This window comes from Schistocerca nitens, chromosome 1, assembly GCF_023898315.1.
Source record: "Schistocerca nitens isolate TAMUIC-IGC-003100 chromosome 1, iqSchNite1.1, whole genome shotgun sequence".
NCBI lineage: Eukaryota > Metazoa > Arthropoda > Insecta > Orthoptera > Acrididae > Schistocerca > Schistocerca nitens.
In genome coordinates, this window is record NC_064614.1 from 1112916632 (window position 1) to 1112936223 (window position 19592).

Sequence of the window (19592 nt, forward strand, 5' to 3'; positions counted from 1 at the left end):
TCCACATACACACAGAACCTTCCACTATTTCTGTATGGCTTGTAAATGTTGTAATTGTCTTGCATGACAGACTTCTTTTTCCATTAATAATTTCTGTTTATTTTTCATTTTCTTCCATGCAAATGCTAGATCATTGCTAATATTTCTTAGAGCCCAACTACCACCTCAAAAGTTTTTTTTTTCTCTATGGAACTGGAATTAAATTTCTTACTGTTCAGCATCCACCATTCAAATTTTTTTGTTGAGTAACACATTTATCAAAATTATCAATTTCACTTTTGAGCTTATTTCCGGTATGTTTCTTATTTAGAATAGTAAATGATCCAACATCATTGGCAACTCTGTAGTAGTCATTTTTTAAATTATGAGGCAGGTTTAGATCAGTCTCATTCTTCATGAACTGGTATACATTATACACAGTTCGTGACTCAGAATGTACAGAATTTTAAAACTATATACTGTGCTTCTTCATTACTGAATTGTGCTGTGTACCATTCAGTTGACATTTTCCAAACTGATTCAGACAAGTGGTATGAACAGGGAGACAGTCTCTCCAAATGTGAGCCCCTTCCTTCCTCTCATCATAAAAAGCCAGCATCTAGCTACTGCATATGCTGGCAACACAGATCATGCAGCTGGCTGAATATACCATAGTTTATTTCTCTCTCCATTTGAACTTTTCACACCAAATTTACTTTCTTACAAACACACATATATATCACATACCTGAAAAGTCACATTACAACAGATATAGATCTGTAAAGGAACTGATAAGCAAATTAATTCTTGGTTGATCAGATGGGAATAGAATAGCAACAGTCCATAAGATAACATTTTTCCAAAGTGGATCATGAAAAGTTATATGTGAGTATATGAAATTTCATGTTATAAACCTGTAAGTTATTTTCTTTTGTTTTTGAAAAATGCTGATTATTATAATGTAAGACTTTTGTTACTTCATATAGAGTGCACATTAAGTGGTACTTTAATTTAAAGCATTAATTTATAATTAATTTGTTTTTAAAAATAATGGTTCAGCTATTATATGACTCTCACTTCTTGTACAGATCACTATAGTCTCATCAAAAGCTGCCTAATTGCATTGGAAGAATGTGTACTACGCTTTCCACATCACTATAAATCACTGTACCGGCTGACGCATTATTATTTTCATTCAAAATTCCATCGTAATGTCAGCAAATGCAGGGAGTTACTTCTGGGGATTTACACTTGTCTTCCTGCCCAAAATCGCCCTGCTGGAAGCAATTTTCAAGGATTATTTGCTGACAGAAAGAGCACAAATTTCTTTAATGTAAGTATGAAAAGTTTTCCAGTTTTTGTAAAAACTATATAATTTCTCGGTGTAAAATTGAACCAGATAATTTCATTTCAGTGAAAAGATATTTTAGTGTCAAGTGAAATTCTGCTACTATTTTCTCCTATTATGCCTTTGTTACTCAATAGCTATTTTTAAATTTAAAATTATCAATACACCTTTTCTGTTTAGGACCACCAGGTCTTTGAAATTTTGATGAATTTCTCTCTCTCTCTCTCTCTCTCTCTCTCTCTCTCTCTCTCCCTCCCTCTCCCTCTCTCTCTCTCTCTCTCTCTCTGCTGGCAGGTCGATAGACACACAAACAAACACACAAAATTCTAGCCAGCACTTTCATTCGGTAAGTCACATCATCTTACCATACGAAAGCGCTGGCAGGTCGATAGACACACAAACAAACACAATCATACACACAAAATTCTAGCTTTCGCAACCAGTGGTAGCTTCATCAGGAAAGAGGGAAGGAGAGGGAAAGACGAAAAGATGTGCGTTTTAAGGGAGAGGGTAAGAAGTCATTCCCATCTCGGGAGCGGAAAGACTTACCTTTCGTCTTTCCCTCTCCTTCCCTCTTTCCTGATGAAGCTACCGTTGGTTGCGAAAGATATATATATATATATATATATATATATATATATATATATATATATATATATTCCTGGTGAGGCAACAGTTTGTTGTGAAAGCTTGAATTTCGTGTGTTATGTTTGTGTTTGTTTGTGTGTCTATCGAGTGTATACCCATCCTTTTTTCCCCCTAAGGTAAGTCTTTCCGCTCCCGGGATTGGAATGACTCCTTACCCTCTCCCTTAAAACCCACATCCTTTCGTCTTTCCCTCTCATTCCCTCTTTCCTGATGAGGCAACAGTTTGTTGCGAAAGCTTGAATTTTGTGTGTATGTTTGTGTTTGTTTGTGTGTCTGTCGAACTGCCAGCACTTTCATTTGGTAAGTCACATCATCTTTGTTTATATATATATATATCTAAAAAACATATCTGCTTGTCTGCTTGTGTCTGTATATGTGTGGATGGATATGTGCGTGTGTGCGAGTGTATACCTGTCCTTTTTTCCCCCTAAGGTAAGTCTTTCCGCTCCCGGGATTGGAATGACTCCTTACCCTCTCCCTTAAAACCCACATCCTTTCGTCTTTCCCTCTCCTTCCCCTCTTTCCTGATGAGGCAACAGTTTGTTGCGAAAGCTTGAATTTTGTGTGTGTGTTGGTCTTTGTTTGTGTGTCTATCGACCTGCTAGCGCTTTCGTTCGGTAAGTCACATCATCTTTGTATATATATATATATATATATATATATATATATATATATATATATATAATAGAGAGAAACATTCCACGTAGGAAAAATATATCTAAAAACAAAGATGATGTGACTTACCAAATGAAAGTGCTGGCAGGTCGACAGACACACAAACGAACCTTGGTCTTTAAATATGTCTGCTTGTGAGATGTCTGCTTGTGTCTGTATATGTGTGGATGGATATGTGTGTGTGTGCGAGTGTATACCCGTCCTTTTTTCCCCCTAAGGTAAGTCTTTCCGCTCCCGGGATTGGAATGACTCCTTACCTTCTCCCTTAAAACCCACATCCTTTCGTCTTTCCCTCTCCTTCCCTCTTTCCTGATGAGGCAACTGTTTGCTGCGAAAGCTTGAATTTTGTGTGTATGTTTGTGTTCGTTTGTGTGTCTGTCGACCTGCCAGCACTTTCATTTGGTAAGTCTGTATATGTGTGGATGGATATGTGTGTGTGTGCGAGTGTATACCTGTCCTTTTTTTCCCCTAAGGTAAGTCTTTCCGCTCCCGGGATTGGAATGACTCCTTACCCTCTCCCTTAAAACCCACATCCTTTCGTCTTTCCCTCTCCTTCCCTCTTTCCTGATGAGGCAACTGTTTGTTGCGAAAGCTTGAATTTTGTGTGTATGTTTGTGTTCGTTTGTGTGTCTGTCGACCTGCCAGCGCTTTCGTTTGGTGGGTCGCATCATCTTTATATATATATATATATATATATATATATATATATATATATATATATATATATATATATATGACCTCCTTGAAACTTCTAAGCCACATATGAAGCTGCTTTGTTTGAAAGGAACAGGGCAAATTTTCTTCCATATCCTTGTCCTCTCTGATCAATAATCTCCATATCCTTGTCCTCTCTAAGCAATAATCTCTACTGATGTCACCAACAAGATGTTAAACCCTAATACTTCTTTGTGAGGGGGAGGGGGAACTGTGACTCACTTATAAGCACTTTCTGTTTAGCCAGCTATAATGTCACGTCATAGATAAGTTGTTCTGCAGTTTTTGCACAGCATTCTGTGTGGGTATGATGACTTTCTCTTATCTGTTAACATGCAGCAAGCTAGTTCGCAAGGCCAGGAGGTAAGCCAGAATCAAGTTGAAACCATGCAGTGGATTAATGATCTGTGGTCTAGAACACTGGCCAGTCTGAGTGTGGGTTTAAAGTCGTTTTCCACATTCATTTAGGCAAATTCTGGGCTGGTCCCTAATCCAATCTCTGCCTCAGAAAATCTTGTAGACAAAAAGTTAAAATACAATAATGCACAGAACAGTGTTTACACGATTCACAGACAGTTGACACACACGAATTTCCACCCTTGGATTAATTGGCTGTTGTGGTGACAAGGTCATCCAACCACAAAGTTAAAATAAAATAAGTCTGCCAAATCGTGAAACTCATGGACCTTGTATGATGGGGCAAATTCTAGAGGGAATAGAGATGCTACTTGGGCACAACAAATAATCAGTTGTATTTTACGTGTAGGAATATTAATGATTTTAAGTGCTCTTAACAATGCTAAAATAAATAAGTTATTACTGCCAAACTGCACCTAGCCACAAACTCAACCAGCCAGTTGTGTAAATGGTGCATATTACAAAAAATTTCTTCCATGAAACTTCAACTCGTACAGGTGTAAATAAAATTTTCTTGAAGATTGGTAATTGGTTATCAGAAAATGGATATTGTCACTGACCTTGGACAAAACACTATAGGTTCAATTCTGCTTTGTACAAGGCCTGACCACACCATTAGAAACAATGCATGAGGGTAAATCAGTAAATAAGACAGAATATTCTCAATTCTAAGGTGCTTATATTGGTAAGGACCAGAATTGACAGACACTTGTTACAAGTCTTTTTAAGCATCTAAGCTGTGCAACTTTTGTGTTACAGATAATATTAGGTTTTGGACATTTACATGTAAAATAGTTGGCTTCCTGTAATTACTATAAGACAACCCTGAATATAGGATGATTCCCTGTTTTTAAAGAGGCTCCTTCAGAAATTTTTAATTTTGATGTATTATGGGTAATCAAATTTACAAATTGTTTTATTGATGTGAAGTATCTTAAGGTCTGCCTAAAAAAGTTAACCAGTCATGGTGTTTTCTTACATGATGTTAATGTGCAAGTAGTTTCTCATCAAACGCTATGGAAAGTTGCTGGGTTAATGATGTTCTATGTTGTAACATAAGTCCCACCATGTTGAACTTGTCATATGCAAACTTGAACTTGCGCTGAATTCAGACACACATGCAATTGTCAAATTCCTCTTTATTCCAGAACTTTCATTTGAATAATTTCTAGAGTAATCAGACAGCCTTCATTTTATTTCTCTAACAGTACTGAATAACCTGCTGGTCCAGTCCATGAAACCATCCCTGATTTAGGCCTCTTGAAAGTTTGGCATGTAGAACCAACGATCTCTTAATTTTTTATTCTTCATCTGATGCCATTTACGAGCATTTGCTTCTGTGATATCAAATTTTCTTCCTGCTGCACAGTTGTTTGTGGCCTCTGCTTCATGACTAACCTTTAACTTATAATTAGTGTTGTATTGTCTGCGTGAATAGGTTGTGAAGTGTAAACTCGTAGATCATGAGTCAGGTCTATGATTTGCATTGATTATCAGTCACTATAATTTACTGATTTTAGAGCATTAAGCAAACTGAGCAACAACAAAATGTTATGCTCGCGGCTCCCTTATGCTGAATCAGACCACTCGGGTCCAACAGTGCACTTCATCATTTGTTGCAATCTTAAAAATCAGTAGTGCTGTTTTGGTGTGGCCGCCGAACTTAATGATTCATTTCTTATGCCTCATTTTGAGTGCTTTTGTGAACATATTTATGTTAGAATTAACTTATCTTCTGTTAAAATGTGTACTATTACTGAGTATTTGTCCACTTGTAGTGTCAGTTCAGTTCTGAGTTCATTTAGATTCAGGTGAACTGCAGACCAAATGTGGTAGACTGGTGCATTCCCATGGTTTGCAGCAATATAAAACTTGCTGCCCACTCTCCTCTCCCCTACTCATATACAGCCAAGCTGGTGCCAGGGCACCTCATCCCACGCTTCTGAAATTACAAAATTCAGACTGCTCACGACATCGAGTTCCAAAGCTTCATCTGCAACCGTAAAAAGACCCTGTATTTTTCAAATGACAAGTGTGAGAAAGAAACCTCTTATATTGGGGTAAATACGGTACTGTGCCTATTTTCATTTGCTACCATCTTATGGATCACATTCTGGGAACTCATTGTTAAGAAGAAAAGTGTTTGTTGCGCAGGGAATGTAGTATAAGTATAATGAGTGATGTCTGCTGAGGAGCCCCTTGTAGACATCTTTGCCAACACTTAGGCATACTGACAGCAGCCTCAAATAATCTTTATGAGAGAGAGAGAGAAAACACAATTAAAAGTGTGTGTAGTGTACACACACAAAAACACACACACACACACACACACACACACACACACACACCTGTATGGTTACATTTTTGCGTGCTGTTCAATGAGATGTTATCATTATTCTTTAAATTAGGTATATTTTCCCCCACTGAGAAATGGGAGTATAATTGCAAACTGACTTGTTCTATATCACTACAGATATAATCCATGGAACAGTCAAATAACTAACTAACAGATGTCTTTTGAAACATCCCTCCCAGCAACAAATCCTCTGAGCTCCATCGTTGAGAATTGTCTCTCCAAAATGTCTTTTTTCTAATAATCTTCCACCATTTCCTAACCTGTCCTGCTTCCATCCTACTCCCTTGTTCCAACTCCTCTCCTGACATTTTCACCTTTTCCTCTGTCTCTGCTGTGCTCCATCCCTCAGATAAGAGCCATTTGTCTGCACAACTTCTGTCTTACAATACTTTCCTGTCCCCACATTTATCTGAATACAACACGCCCTCTCAGTTGCCCAACAAAACTTATTTTGGTCTGAAAGCTTTTAAAATCTAATCAAGTTATTGTGTGACAAACCTCTCCATAACTAAAGTATATGTAAGAAGTTCTGTTTGACTTGATTCCAGGGTGTCTGGCGTATCCCTGTCCCAGAGATTGATAGACCTGGGTGTTTTGCTTCACATATGAGTCGCTGTATTCTTCTCCTCATGGATGTACTACGAGAATTACATGAACATTCTCTTCTACTAGAACTTTGTGTCGCCTTACGCCGTACTCCAGAACCAGATAAGTTAGTTTTTGACCATGAAAAAAAACTTGAAACTGATTGTAAGTGACTGCTGTGGATTTATTAATTTTTTATTTTTATTTTTTTTATTTTTAGGAAATATCTGAGAGAATCTGAGCGAGAGCAGTTATCACGACAAGCTCTCTCCCTGTCACTTCAGACTCTTCGCGCAAAACTGAGAAATGAAATAACTAGCGCTCTTGCACTGGAAGTGTATCGTACTTACCAGTATGTTCAAAAACAGTTGCCACATAAAGAATCTACATTTTCTGCACTTCTGAAGGATGTCTGCAAACGATATGTGAAGGTAAGGGAGCTACTGCAGCTTCATACAGTGAAATTTTTGGATGTCTTTTGCTTCACAAAACTAGTGATGATATTCCATGAAATTTTTCTGGCATTGTGACTGTGTTGTGTTGCAAATGCCCTTCATCAGGGTATACCACCAACCCAGAAAATTTTTATAGAATCTGACTCCAGACACAGATGCTTCTGCATATACGGGGTAACGATATGTACTGGTGTAGATTCCTCCTTAATAATGAATTAAGGTCCACAGCTTTAGAGAGGCCAAAGACTCTTTATTGCAGGCTTGCAAATGAACATGCCACATGGTACATGCAAATAAGACAGCAGAGCATCTCACTGACTGTACATTATTATATTAAAAGAATAATATGAAGTGAGAAAGTAAGCTTCCTAATTAATTACTGTTGGTATATTGGACATCTTAAAAGTAGTGTTCTTGGCCAGGTAGCTTTGAAAGTGATGTGCATGTGGAATTATTAACAACATAAGAGGTTCATTCATTTAGTAAAAAAAATTCAGTTGTTGCATAAATAATAAAAAAAGGTTGAATTTCTGACAGGCTATTATTGGGTATTTATGATGTGAAATTCCTCATCACTAGTAGTGAATGGTTTTCAAGTTCCATAGTCTTTGCTTATTGAAAACTGCTGTCTTTAGCCTATAAGAGCAAAAGATGGGAAAGGAAAGAACAGCAAAGAATTACATGCATTGGTATTCCTATTGCCTAGTGAAATACCAAACCACATTATCCACTTGCACATTTTGGGTTTTCTGTAGAAAAAGTTAATAAGCGTTTCAGCATTTTATTGAAAATGAAATACCACAATTATGATAAATTCCTTGCACATCTGTCACTGATAATGCAGGAATACAGAATAAATGAAATTAATTAATGACAGAAGTCTCATTTTTAGGTGTCTATGAAAAAATGTAATTTCAGAATTGGAGATTAAAGTGATCGTTTGGCACAAGTGAGGTGTGATCGAAAAGTTCCACTTAAAGAATCTTTATTTATTCATCAACGCCAAATTTGTCCCCTTCAGCCAACCCCCTTGGATATAATACACATGTTCCAGGATTTTTTCCAACTTGAAAGCACTTCTGGAACTCACTTTTTGCTTTGATATTCAGCTCCTTCAGTGATTTGATTTTTATCTCATTAGTGGTGGCAAAATGACGTCCTTTCACAGTTACCTTCAGCCTCGGGAATAGAAAGAAGTTGCATGGCTTCATGTTCAGTGAATATGGTGGCGGAGGCAACATAATGGTTTTGTTTTTTTACCAAAAAAATCATGAACAAGCATTGAGGCATGAGTGCGAGCATTGTCATAATGCAATGACCTTGACCAATTTTGCCACAATTCTAGTTGTTTTCTTCGACCTGCTTCATGCAAACAGCACATAACTTTCAGGTACTATTCCTTATTGGCCATGTAACCATAAGGCAGGGACTTGTGATGCACTATCCCAATGTTATCAAAGAAAAAAGTGAGAAGAACCTTCACATGTGATCAAAGTTTCAAAGTTATCAAATTTTCTTCAGCTTTGGCTCTTCAGGCAGTTTCCATTGCGACCATCGTCCATTGACTTTGATGATGTACCCATGTTTTGTCACCCTCTTTTGAAGATCTGGATTGCTGTCAACTTCGTTCAGCAGCTCTTAAGTGGTGTCTGTGTGGTGTCATTTTTTATTGAAATCCAACAATTTTGGAACAAACTTTGCTGTTTCATGTTTCATGCCAAAAACATATGAAAAAATTGCTTAGCATGAGCCGAAGGGCATGCCGACATTATCAGAAACCTCTGCAAGTTAAGTAAGAGTCCAGTGCCATAGAGTACTCCTTGAAAAACCAAATTTGGATTCCATCCAGACCTTGTGGCTTGTTTATTTTCAACTCCTTGTCATAGAGGCATGAATCTCTACTAACCACTGCTTGTCATCATTTGTGCTTTCTCTTTTGAACTGAGAGTGCAACAGCCTCCGCTTCCTCAGCATTTTCTTAATCTCATTATTAAACCATGGTGGGTCTTTTCTGTCCTTAACCCACTTATTAGGCATATTATTCTCCAGACCATGATTTACAGTCTGCTTAAACTTTGCCCTTAGCTCCTCTACATCCATCTTACTGGAACTAAATGGTGTCAGTTCACTGTCTAAGTGAGGGTCTGACAACTGCTTGTTTGCTCTTTTTAGCAGAAACACTCTCCTAGCAACTGATTTATTAGCTCTCATAACCATAGTTGCTATAATGACTTCATGATTGCTAATCCCTGTTTCTATACTGATGTTGTCAACCATGGTCCAGCCTATTTTTAGCTACAAGGTCTATGAAATTTACATAGTGTGTGGGCTGCTGAACTAGCTGCTCAAGACAGTTTCCAGAAAACATGCTCAAAAGTACTTTGCATGACTGTATGTCTGTAACCCCCAGTCTATACTCGGTTGGTTAATGTCACTTCCAACTAGTAATGTATGATCCGGGTATTTACGTGCTACTGACTGTAGACGTTCTTCCTTCCAGTGGCCCAACAATTTGTGTAAATAGCTTTTTTACAAATATGCCAACATACTTTTATTAAATTTTGCAAGTATCCAGGTTTCAGTGCCGTATGTTAACACCAGCTTCACCAAAACGTTATACATCATAACTTTAGTTTCCATGAGCAGCAGCTTAGATTTCAGGTGGTTTCTGAGGCTGTGGTATCACATCTTGGCGGATAATATTCATTTTTGGATTTCAGAGCTGGCATTGTTCTTACAGCATAGTTATGACCCAAGGTAAGTGAAACTATGCATAACATCAAACTTAACACGAACAACTTTTTATGATTGGAAGGTCATTAGGATAGCCTTCTTGGTTACAGGCATATACTTAGTGTTCCCTTCCTGTATTTGGAAGTTCATCTTTCAAGGCCGGTAAAGGCTTCTTTCATTGCAGTTTGCATTCTTATAGTTATGCCAATATCATCTGCATGTGCATGCACTTGAAATGATTTGTAGAGGGTTGTATCCCTTGTATTGATGGACTTAATATAAGCAGAACCAGTAGAAAAATGCCGGAAAGAATTTGTCAAACATGTCCACTAGCTTGTAATTAAGATGTGGGTAGATAAGTATTCCTGAAGAATGGAATTTGTGTGTGTATATGGTGATACCATGGTGTGCTGTAACTATAGGGTAATTTGACTGTTTTAGCAAGCTTGTACCTTATGTTGAAAATGCGGTTGGTGACTATCAGTATGGATTCATCAAGGAAGATCAGATTTTTATGATTCAGCAAATAGTGGAAGAATGTGAAGGATTAGGGTTTGATACATATCACCTCTTTACAGACTTCAGATCGGGCTATCACAGTATTGACAGAAACGAAATGAAATGTCGTGTGACGAGGGCCTCCCTTCGGGTAGACCGTTCGCCTGGTGCAAGTCTTTCGATTTGACGCCACTTTGGCGACTTGCACGTCGATGGGGATGAAATGATGATTGATTAGGACGACACAACACCCAGTCCCTGAGCGGAGAAAATCTCCGACCCAGCCGGGAATCGAACCCGGGCCCTTTGGATTGACAGTCTGTCACGCTGACCACTCAGCTACCGGGGTCGGACAGTATTGACAGAAAGGAGCTGTATATAGCAATGGAAGAATTAGAGATTCCTAATAAATATTTAGCAAGGCATGTACTGTATATCAAAATGACAAATTAGATGCCGTAGGAAGGGAACTGTTCATTGTCGTCAGTGAAAGTATTGTGTTTATCAAGGCAAAAATTGAGTCTAACTGTGAAATTGGACACAAGTAACAGGCCTACATGAGCTCAAGTTAATTATTGGATGTTTTTACTGGCTATCCAAGTCTGCCATGACAGTTTTAGACTCACTCAATGAAAGTCTACATGTAATAGCATGGAGATACCCAGAGCATGCAATATTAGGTGGAGGCAACTTTAACTTACCAAGTATAGACTGAGACGTTTATGGATTCATTGCAGCTGGTATGGACAGACAGTCACGAGAATTAATTTTGAACACATGTGTTTGACACAGTACCCCACTGCAGACTGATAACCAAGGTCTGAGCATACTAATAAACTTCCCAGATATGTGAGTGGCTCAGAGACTTCCAATGTAATAAAACCTAGTATGTTGCTCTCAACAGCAAATGTTCATCAGAGACAAGGGCATCATCAGGAGTGCCCCAAGGGAGTGTAATAGGACTGCTCTAATTCTCTGTATACATTATGATCCGATGGGCAAGGTAAGCAACAATATGGGGCTGTTTGCTGATGATGCTGTGGTATATGGTAATGTGTTGTTGAGCGTCAATAGGAGTATGCAAGATGACTTAGACAAAATTTATGGTTGGTGTGATGAATGACAGCTAGCTCTGAATGTAGAAAAATGTGAGTTAATGCGGACGAGCAGGAAAACCAAACCCACAATGTTTGGATACAGCATTAGTAGTGTCTTGCTTGACACAGTCACATTGTTTAAATGTCTGTGTATAACATTGCTAAGCGATATGAAATGGAGCAAACATGTGAGGTTTGTGGTTGGAAAGGTGAATGCTCAACTTCGGTTTGTTGGGAAAATTCTAGGAAAGTGTGGTCCATCGGTAAAGGAAATCGCATTTAGGACACTAGTGCAACCTATTCTTGAATACTGCTCGAGTGTTTGGGATCCATACTAGGTCAGATTTAATTCAGAGGCAACATGAAAGTGTTGGGAACTCGAATGGGAGTCCCTGGAGGGAAGGCGGTGTTCTTTCAAGGAACACTATTGAGAAAATTCAGAGAACCGGCATTTGAAGCTGTCTGCAAAATGATTCTACTGCCACTAACATATATTTTGCATAAGAACCATGAAGGTAAGATAAGAGAAATTAGGACATGAAAGGAGACGTACAGATGGTCACAGTAGTGGTACAGGGCACCCTCAGCAATGCACTGTACTGTGGTTTGTGGAGTATGTATGTAGATGCAGATGTAAATGTAAATTGGTCAGTAGTGAAAGATACTATGGAAAGCACATGAAGTCAAATTAAAGTGCTGTATATGTTCTCAAGTACTGTGAACACAAAAAGTCGGTTAAGTCAGGGAGATCCGTTACCCTGCCTTCTATGTAATACAGGCTTTGAACGGGTTATAAGAGATGCAAGTGTCAGCATCAACAACAGATGCAACAAAATCAGCAGTAGAACTAGAACTTTGTATGAAGCACTAAGCCAGTCTCCACCTCAGCTGCCACTTACAGTTCATCGTTTAGGTGTAAGTACTTGTGTAATCTATATATACAGTTTAAAGAAGTTGGACATTTAGCTGCATCAATTGCAAATGGTTTCACAGGTGATGTTTCTGACTCTCAAAGTATAACACATTTCATAAAGTTCTTCATCTGCATAATTTCAAACTCTTTTATAAATTGAGTGAGCTAACTGATCTCAGTGAGTTAGATTATTTAAGGATCTGCATTAACTTACTTGAACATTTGCCTAAAACACAGATGATGTAGCCGTTCACTTGGAATTCATTCACCATAGAAAGGGAGACAGCTAGTTTTACAGCTCCTAGGCAGTAGACATCTAAGTTTCATTGAGAAATTATAAATAACAAATGTTTGCCTGTAGATTCATTATTTCATTGCCTTTGTCTGCTTGACTTCAGATAGTCAAACAGTGGAAAATCCAGGATGGAATGTAACAGTATTATGAGAAGGAAAGATACTACTCACCATACAATGGAGATGCTGAATCACAAATAGGCACAACAAAAAGACTTTCACAATTATAGCTTTCGGCCGTTAAGGCCTTTGTCAACAATAGACACACACACACACACACACACACACACACACATTTACACACTCATGCAAACACAACTCTCACACACGACTGCAGTATCAGGCAACCACACTGCCAGTGGTTTCAGTTGCCTGGGACTGCAATCGCATGTATGAGTTGCGTTTGCATATATGTGTGTGTGTGTGTGTGTGTGTGTGTGTGTGTGTGTGTGTGTGTGTCTACTGTTGACATAGGTCTTAATGGCTGAAAACTATAATTGTGAAAGTGGTTTTGTTGTGCCTATCTGCAATTCAGCATTTCCGCTGTATGGTGAGTAGCATCTTTCCTCCTCATAATATTGTGACTTGAGATACTGAATACCAGCACATGCCGCCAGCTGAGCTGTGCCAGATACCAACTGTAAAAAAAAAAAAAAAAAAAAAAAAAAAAAAAAAAAAAAAAAAAAAAACCAATAAGTCCCATAATCAGTCCAGAAACAAAATTGCTGTATGCATTGCTTCTTTCAGTCAATATTTTGGGCACATCTGGGAAATTCCAACTAGAGAGCAATGGATTATTTTCATTAATTAATTTGCAAATGTATAATAAATTTTGGTTCCTATGGGACCAAAGTGTGGAAGTCATTGGTTCCTAGGCTTACACAAGACTCAATCTAACTGAAACTAACTTACGCTAAGGACAACACACACACACACACACACACACACACACACACGTGCCCATGCCCGAGGGAGGACTCAAACCTCCAACAGGGAGAGCCACGCAAACTGTGGCAAGGCACCTCACACCGTATGGCTACCCCACGCGGCAAGTGTACAATGAAATAGGTTGTCTGCCACTACTGAAAACCAGAAAATGCCTCCCGAACTTTAGCAAAAAGGAGGCTGCTCACACAGGACAAATATCTGTGACATTGTGATATACGTGGGTGAAGCAGACTTTTAAATTTTTCGTTATTGCTTCTAGGCTTTGAGCAGTATTTGCAGCTGCAACAAGACATTTCATGCACATTCTGACCTGCAAATTAAGCTAGTGCTTTTGAAAGATGCCTGCTGAAAGATGGCTGTTGATATTTTTCCACAGATTTGAGGTTACTCTCTTAAGGAAACATATTTGGCAGCTTTTAAACAGAATTCTTTTATTGTAGTTTTGTCACAGGACAAACAAACTGTATCATAACCAGTTTCAACTTCTTAGCAAATTGTCACCTGTTGACGTGTTTAAAAAGAAAGAATAATACCAGGAAACTACAAACTGCATTCAAGGTATAACATCTCAGATTTCTTCGTAATGACTGAAAACAGATAGAAACTCGTGGTTTGATTTAAAATAAACACACACTCATTGTGAATGCGTGGCAGAGATGGCAGCACTGTGTAGCATAAAGAACTCTAGTGGCAGTGGCAAGAGTGAGGACTGTTTTTTGTATTTAAAATGGCAACTTTTCATTGCTAGAGCAGCATGTAATCATTCATTTCATCAATTTGCTTAATGTGAGGCACACCTTTGGTGATGGTGTCATGGATGTGTCTAATGTGTGTTCGTGGGTGTGACAGTTCAAAGAAGGCAGATTGTTGTGTTACAACAAACCAAGACATCTTGCCCTTGCACCAGCCAGTTTGATGGCATGATCGAGAGATTGGAGAAAGTTGTTTTGGAATCTCACTGAATGACTGTGGGACACATCACCCCAAAAGTTGGTGTTCCTGTGGATCTGTGCACACAGCCATGCATGAAGATCTGAAAATGTGAATAGTGTCTTCTAGGTGGGTGCCACATATGCTGGCAGATGACCCCAAGACTGTGCGCATGGCATATTGCCATGCAGTGGTAATGTATGATGATGGCTTGAATGGGACTTCCTTTTCAGTGACTGTAACGGTGGATGAGCCATGGATACTATTTTTCAGTCCTGAAATGAGGCGCCGGTCAGCTCAATGGAAACACACACATTTACCACCACCAAAAAATCTTACGTATGCTCCTGTGCTGAAAGAATGATGGTGGCCATGTTTAGGGACAGTGATGGTGTAATCCTTGCTCATTGCGTTCTAAAGAACACTACAGTGATAGGTGAATCCTACCAAGATGTTTTGAAGAACAAGTTCCTTCCAGCATTGTGCGAAAAACGACCAGAAAGGGCTGCATGTGTGCCCTTTCGCCAGGACAGTGCACCAGCACATCAGGTGAATGCTGTGCTGTAGTTTCTTCGTGACAACAACTCTGAAGTTATTTCTCATGCTCCTTACTCATGTGACCAGGCTCCTACTGACTTTTGGCTGGTTTCTTTGGTTACACACTAATTAGCTGTGATGCTGTTGCATTAGCAATTTTTCAGTGGGCAAACTAGACCCCTAAAGCAGCATTTGCAGTGGCCTGGTATCACAGCATTAAAGTTGTGAAAAAGTGTATGGCTGCAGAAAGATGACATTGAGAAGTGACACAAATTTCAGTTTTTGTGTGATTAGTTTGTGAGGAAAAAGAATTGGAGGTGTTATAACTTGGATACCCTTCATAAATTAAGTAAGCAAACTAATTTACTCTGCCAAAAAAAAAAAAAATTAGTACACCCTTTTAGAGGTTTCCGGCAACGGCCTTGCCGCAGTGGATACACCGGTTCCCGTGAGATCACTGAAGTTAAGCGCTGTCGGGCGTGGCCGGCACTTGGATGGGTGACCATCCAGCCACCATGCGCTGTTGCCATTTTTCGGGGTGCACTCAGCCTCGTGATGCCAATTGAGGAGCTTTTCGACCGAATAGTAGCGGCTCCGGTCAAAGAAAACCATCATAACGACCGGGAGAGCGGTGTGCTGACCACACGCCCCTCCTATCCGCATCCGCATCCTCAACCGAGGATGACACGGCGGTCGGATGGTCCTGATGGGCCACTTGTGGCCTGAAGATGGAGTGCTTTTTTAGAGGTTCCCAATTCACTCAAGAATTATTTTTGCAACAGTGCAAATGGAGTACACGAGATGATTATGTTTACAGATCAATAGTACAAGCAGTACCAGTGGTACCAGGTACCGAACTATGCTGAAACACCCACAAGCGACAGTACATGTGCTGACTTTGCCATCCAGTCAATTGTACAGATGGTGAACATTGTCATGGGATACATTAAGCTATGCCTGCTCGACCTGTTCACATAGTTCTGTAAGAGTTGTTGGGTGATGAGTCCCATGAGTCACTTCTCATTCCATCATATCACAAATGTGCTCAGTTGGAGACAAGTCCAGAGATTGGCCAGGGATGCTGCTGCACATCTTGCAGAGCACATTGAGTTTAACGGTCAGTGTGTGGGCAATCACTATCCTGTTGAAACAACCCATCACCTTCCTGTTGCAAGAACGGCAGAAGAACAGGTCCAACAACATTCTGGAGGTTAGCACTGGTTAGCATTCCCTCCAGAAATGCCGTAGGTGTCTGTAGCTTATCACACCCCATACCAAAAGTCCTGGGGTGGGACCAGCGTGTCTAGGATGAATGCCCTCTGCGAGACAGCACTCACCAGGCCTACATCCTACACACAAACAGTCATCACTTGCATGCAAGCAGAATCTGCTTTCATCGTTGAAGACCATGGCGTGCCATTCCATCTTCCAAGTGATCCTCTGATGGCACCAGTCAAGCCATGCACATCAATGCTGGAGCATCAGTGGAAGATGGGCTAGAGGGTGCGTGCCTGTAGTTCCATTGCTAATAAACGGTTTGCAACAGTTCATGTCCACATATCTGGGCTCACAAACCTTCTTATCTGTGCTTTGGCAGCTGTATAATCTGCCTCTGCTGCCCTTACAGTTATGACAATCCTGGCAGGTGTCTATTCTGCGTGGACATCCAGAACCTCATCTACGAGTGTGAGAATGTTCACATGACAACTGATACCAGCATCATTGCACAACTGATGCAGCAGATCCAACTTGTGTGGCAATTCTCCAAAAGGACTGTCTCACCATTTGGAAGGCCACAATTTGACCCTTATCAAACTCACTCATTTGGCTGTAGGAAGCATGAGTGCATCTCCGTGACATGGTTGCTTGCTTGATTCACACATTTGCACCACATTGAGCCTTCTGTCTGTGAGCATTCTATATTAAGCATTAGACACAGATGGCATTCTAGTAGTTATATCACTATACTGTCTGTTGGTGGACGACGTTGAAACAGTTATCAGTACACCTACTATCCCCTAGGTGGGATATGCTGTCATTGGATCAAAATTGACATAGTCTTTCCAAACATCTTTCTGGCAGTGTATATTCACAAGTACTTACATTTTACTGCAATATGTACTAAATGGTCAGAGTACGACTGAACAGCTCGAAGAGGTGCACATAATGTAAACATATGCGCACACAGATTCAACATTCAGAGCACAAGTGTGTTTATATTGTGAACATCTGGCCTGTTCAGTTGTACTTTGATGAGATGTACTGCATAATGTATTCAGGTGCATTTAGTTATGTATGTATATTAGTTTGACCATATAATTTAGTTTCCTAGTGTTTTACTAACCACCTTTTTCTTTATTTTTAAAGAGTTCACTTACAGCTACTTGCTATGAAATTGGTACTTTTTATGATGCCAAGATAGATACGAAGCCCATGCCTACCACAGTAGTACAAGTTTATATGCCAACTAGCTCCGCAGATGACAAAGAGCTTGATGAAATGTATGATGAGGTAAAAGAAATTATTCAGATAGTGAAGGGAGACAAATATTTAATAGTCAAGGGTGACTGGAACTCGATAGTAGGAAAAGGAAGAGAAGGAAACATAGTAGAATGGGGGTGAGGAATGAAAGAGGAAGCCGCCTGGTAGAATTTTGCACAGAGCATAACTTAATCATAGCTGACACTTGGTTCAAGAATCATAAAAGAAGTTTGTATACATGGGAGAAGCCTGGAGATATACTGGAAGGTCTCATATAGATTATATAATGGTAAGACATAGATTCAGGAACCAGGTTTTAAATTGTAAGACATTTCCAGGGTCAGATGTGGACTCTGACCAGAATCTATTGGTTATGAACTGTAGATTAAAACTGAAAGAACCAGAGGTTGTAGAGAGCTTCAGGGAGAGCATTAGGGAATGATTGACAAGAATGGGGGAAAGAAATACAGTAGCTTTGAGAGATAAAATAGTGAAGGTAGCAGAGGCTCAAGTAGGTACAAAAAGATGAGGGCTAATAGAAATCCGTGGGTAACGGAAGAGATATTAGATATTGAATTTAATTGTTGAAAGGAGACAATATAAAAATGCAGTAAATGAAGCAGGCAAAAAGGAATACAAACGTCTCAAAAATGAGATCGACAGGAAGTGCAAATTGGCTAAGCAGGGATGGCTAGAGGACAAATGTAAAGATTTAGAGGCGCATATCATTAGGGTAAGATAGATATTAAAGAGACCTTTGGAGAAAAGAGAACCACTTGCATGAATATCAAGAGCTCTGATGGAAACCCAGTTCAAAGCAAGGAAGGGAAAGCAGAAAGGTGGAAGGAGTATATAGAGGGTCTATACAGGGGCGATGTTCTTGAGGACAATATTATGGAAATGGAAGAGGAGGTAGATGAAGATGAAATGGGAGATATGATACTGCGTGAAGACCTTGACAGAGCACTGAAAGACCTAAGTCGAAACAAGGCCCTGGGAGTAGACAACATTCCATTAGAACTACTGACAGCCTTGGGAGAGCCAGTCCTGACAAAACTCTACCATCTGGTGAGCAAGATGTATGACACAGGCGAAATTCCCTCAGACTTCAAGAAGAATATAATAATTCCAATCCCAAAGAAAGCAGGTGTTGACAGATGCGAAAATTACCGAACTATCAGTTTAATAAGTCACAGCTGCAAAATACTAACGCGAATTCATTACAGATGAATGGAAAAACTGGTAGAAGCCGACCTCAGGGTAGATCAGTTTGGATTCCGTAGAAATGTTGGAACACGTGAGGCAATACTGACCCTACGACTTACCTTAGAAGAAAGATAAAGGAAAGCAAACCTACGTTTCTAGCATTTGTACACTTAGGGAAAGCTTTTGACAGTGGGGACTGGAATACTCTCTTTCAAATTCTGAAGGTGGCAGGGGTAAAATGCAGGGGGTGGAAGGCTATTTACAATTTGTACAGAAACCAGATGGCAGTTATAAGAGTCAAGGGACATGAAAGGGAAGCAGTGGTTGGGAAGGGAGTGAGACAGGGTTGTAGCCTATCCCCGATGTTATTCAATCTGTATATTGAGCAAGCAGTAAAGGAAACAAAAGAAAAATTCACAGTACGAATTAAAATCCATGGTGAAGAAATTAAAACTTTGAGGTTCGCCGATGACATTGTAATTCTGTCAGAGACAGCAAATGACCTGGGAGAGCAGCTGAACAGAATGGACAGTGTCTTGAAAGGAGGACATAAGATGAACATCAACAAAAGCAAAATGAGGATAACGGAATGTAGTCGAATTAAATTGGGTGATGCTGCAGGAATTAGATTAGGAAATGAGATGCTTAAAGTAGTAAAGGAGTTTAGCTATTTGGGGAGCAAAATAACTGATGATGGTCGAAGTAGAGAGGATATAAAATGTAGACTGGCAATGGGAAGGAAAGCATTTCTGAAGAAGAGAAGTTTGTTAACATCGAG

At 39.5% G+C, this 19592-nt stretch overlaps 1 protein-coding gene and 1 pseudogene across 1 annotated transcript in view; both read left to right on the forward strand.

Annotated features, from left to right (window-relative positions):
• Positions 1-19592, forward strand: part of LOC126199114 (calcineurin-binding protein cabin-1-like) — a 249429-nt gene that overhangs the window by 215062 nt on the left and 14775 nt on the right. Inside the window, exons 28-30 of the mRNA XM_049935872.1 lie at positions 1068-1312; positions 6686-6849; positions 6943-7153. Of these exons, the coding sequence (XP_049791829.1) occupies positions 1068-1312; positions 6686-6849; positions 6943-7153 (620 nt within the window). The remainder of the gene's footprint in view (positions 1-1067; positions 1313-6685; positions 6850-6942; positions 7154-19592) is intronic.
• On the forward strand, positions 15540-15656 carry LOC126209351 (5S ribosomal RNA; annotated as a pseudogene).